This window comes from Triticum aestivum, chromosome 3B (assembly GCF_018294505.1).
Source record: "Triticum aestivum cultivar Chinese Spring chromosome 3B, IWGSC CS RefSeq v2.1, whole genome shotgun sequence".
Lineage (NCBI taxonomy): Eukaryota > Viridiplantae > Streptophyta > Magnoliopsida > Poales > Poaceae > Triticum > Triticum aestivum.
This window is the reverse complement of record NC_057801.1, coordinates 72,907,778-72,909,870: the sequence shown is the minus strand read 5'-3', so window position 1 is coordinate 72,909,870 and position 2,093 is coordinate 72,907,778. Positions and strand designations below refer to the sequence as shown.

The 2,093-nt window shown below is 44.7% G+C and overlaps 1 protein-coding gene across 3 annotated transcripts; it reads left to right on the top strand.

Moving 5' to 3' along the window:
* The first annotated feature begins 275 nt into the window (after positions 1-275).
* LOC123064839 (NAC domain-containing protein 26) lies at positions 276-1,885 on the top strand. Of its 3 annotated transcripts, XM_044488240.1 has the most exons (3): positions 276-849; positions 961-1,047; positions 1,165-1,885. In XM_044488240.1, the coding sequence occupies exons 1-3, from the start codon at positions 349-351 to the stop codon at positions 1,531-1,533; spliced, it is 957 nt and encodes a 318-aa protein (XP_044344175.1). In that variant the 5' UTR covers positions 276-348; the 3' UTR covers positions 1,534-1,885. The 3 variants fall into 3 exon arrangements, with proteins under 3 accessions (XP_044344175.1, XP_044344176.1, XP_044344174.1); XM_044488241.1 differs by lacking the exon at positions 961-1,047; XM_044488239.1 differs by having other exon boundaries at positions 961-1,885.
* Positions 1,886-2,093: the final 208 nt, after the last annotated feature.

The window sequence follows — 2,093 nt, the reverse complement described above, 5'->3', positions numbered from 1 at the left end:
CATGTCATGTCTTGGAGAGGTTCGATAAACCTAGCACATGTCACCATCTAGTTGTGCCCCCACAATACGACAAGCAACACACAGTTGTAAAGATGAGGAACTATCTCTATCTAGCTAGCTAGCTTAGCATCTATCCAACCACCGCCAGTAAGAACAAATTAAAAAAGCTAAGAAAACGTCAAGGCTTCTCTGGCAAGTGCCTTGCTAGTACACGCATCCACTGCTATTTAAGTACCCCCTTCTCATATCTCTAGATACCATCGAATTCCTTCCATAGTTACACACATCTCTATCGTTACCCCCAATATTTGCGCCACAATAGGACCCATTTCCCAGAGAACCTCCGCCATGGAAAAACATCTTCAAGTTCAACAACAACAACAGTTGAAGCTACCGTCGGGGTTCAGGTTTCACCCGACGGATGTGGAGATCATTACCGCCTACCTAGTACCCAAGGTGCTAAAGAAACCCTTCGACACTAGGGAAGTTGGGGAGGTGGATCTGAACAAACATGACCCATGGGAACTCCCCGAGATGGCAAACATGGGGGAGAAGGAGTGGTACTTCTTCTCCCAAAAGGACCACAAATACCCCACTGGGATACGGACCAACAGAGCCACAACCGCCGGCTACTGGAAGGCCACTGGAAAAGACAAGGAGATCTTCCACCCGCCAACCATGAGTCTCATCGGCACGAAGAAGACACTAGTCTTCTACAAGGGCAGGGCACACAAGGGGGAGAAGACCAACTGGATCATGCATGAGTACAGGCTCGAGAGAGGCAAGCAGCCGGCACCCAACCTTCCCACTGACATCACCAACACATCCACCATTAATGCATCTTCCAAGGTATTTAAACCTAGACTAGTAGTACTCATGAATCATGAACATCTCCGTATGTATGTAGAAAGATACTTACCATAGTTGATTTGCATTGATTTATTTTATGTATGTTGGTAGGAGGAATATGTGGTTTGTAGGATCTTCCATAAGAGCATTGGACTCAAGAAGGTGGTTATGTCATCGTTCGCCATGCCCATGCCCATGGTAGTAGAGCGGCAGCATGGCTTCCTCGAATCCATTACATTGCCTCCCCTCATGGACTACAATGCATCATCATCATTGGCGCCACCGTTGTTAGTGACTGCATCTTCTTTGTACCAGCTACAAGCCACCGGGGCTAGCTTGTCGATGATGGAAGGTGTGTTTCTCCCAATGATGAATGGCCACTACTTTGGTAACCACCACCACCACCAAATGATGGCCGTCCCACCAAAGCCGTCGATACCGTTCTACCACCACCAGCAGCAGGAGCAACAACAACACCAGATGATGCAGATGATGTCGATGGATATGATTGTAGACCAGGGCTTTATGGTCAGGGTCGAGCCTAGGAGCGAACCATCATCCATAGTGTTGCAGGAGGATTTCCTAATTGCGTTAAGCAAAAATGACCCAGGCAACGACACCACAACAACATCTGACGAGATCATGTCAATGAATATGGGGATGGATGGCATGTGGAAGTATTGATGATCAAATTATCCAATAGACCATATATGTCTGTGCGCATGCATGAATTAATCATCCGTCCGAAGATCAGTTGATATATACCAACATATATATTGGTTTGTACCGCAATTTAAGTTTTCAGCTTCAGCACAATAGAGTTTGTATGCATTGCTTGACATGCCTGCCTTGCCTTGTCTCTCTTGTGCTAGCATTGTGTGTGTGTGTATGTGTTGTGTGTGTGTGTGGCGCGCGTGCGCGCGTGTGTGTGTGTATACTGGCTTGTATATGTTGTATATTTGGCACAACTATGGGCTTTACCATTGTGAACATTGTTGCCATAGGAAAAATAATTGCTTTTGGAATAAAAAGTATTATTTCCATACTTCAAGTGCCAGAAATGGCTTTTTTGTGAAGAAAGTACGTGAAATAAGTTCCAAAACTTGGCATTACCATTTTTTATATAAGGTAGACCAAATTGGAAGCACGCTGACCAATTTCATGAATTTAAAAGTACTTTAGCTATCTTTCGAAGATTTACTGCATTAATAGTGAAATATGAGATTTTGCTCAAATTTCAACTA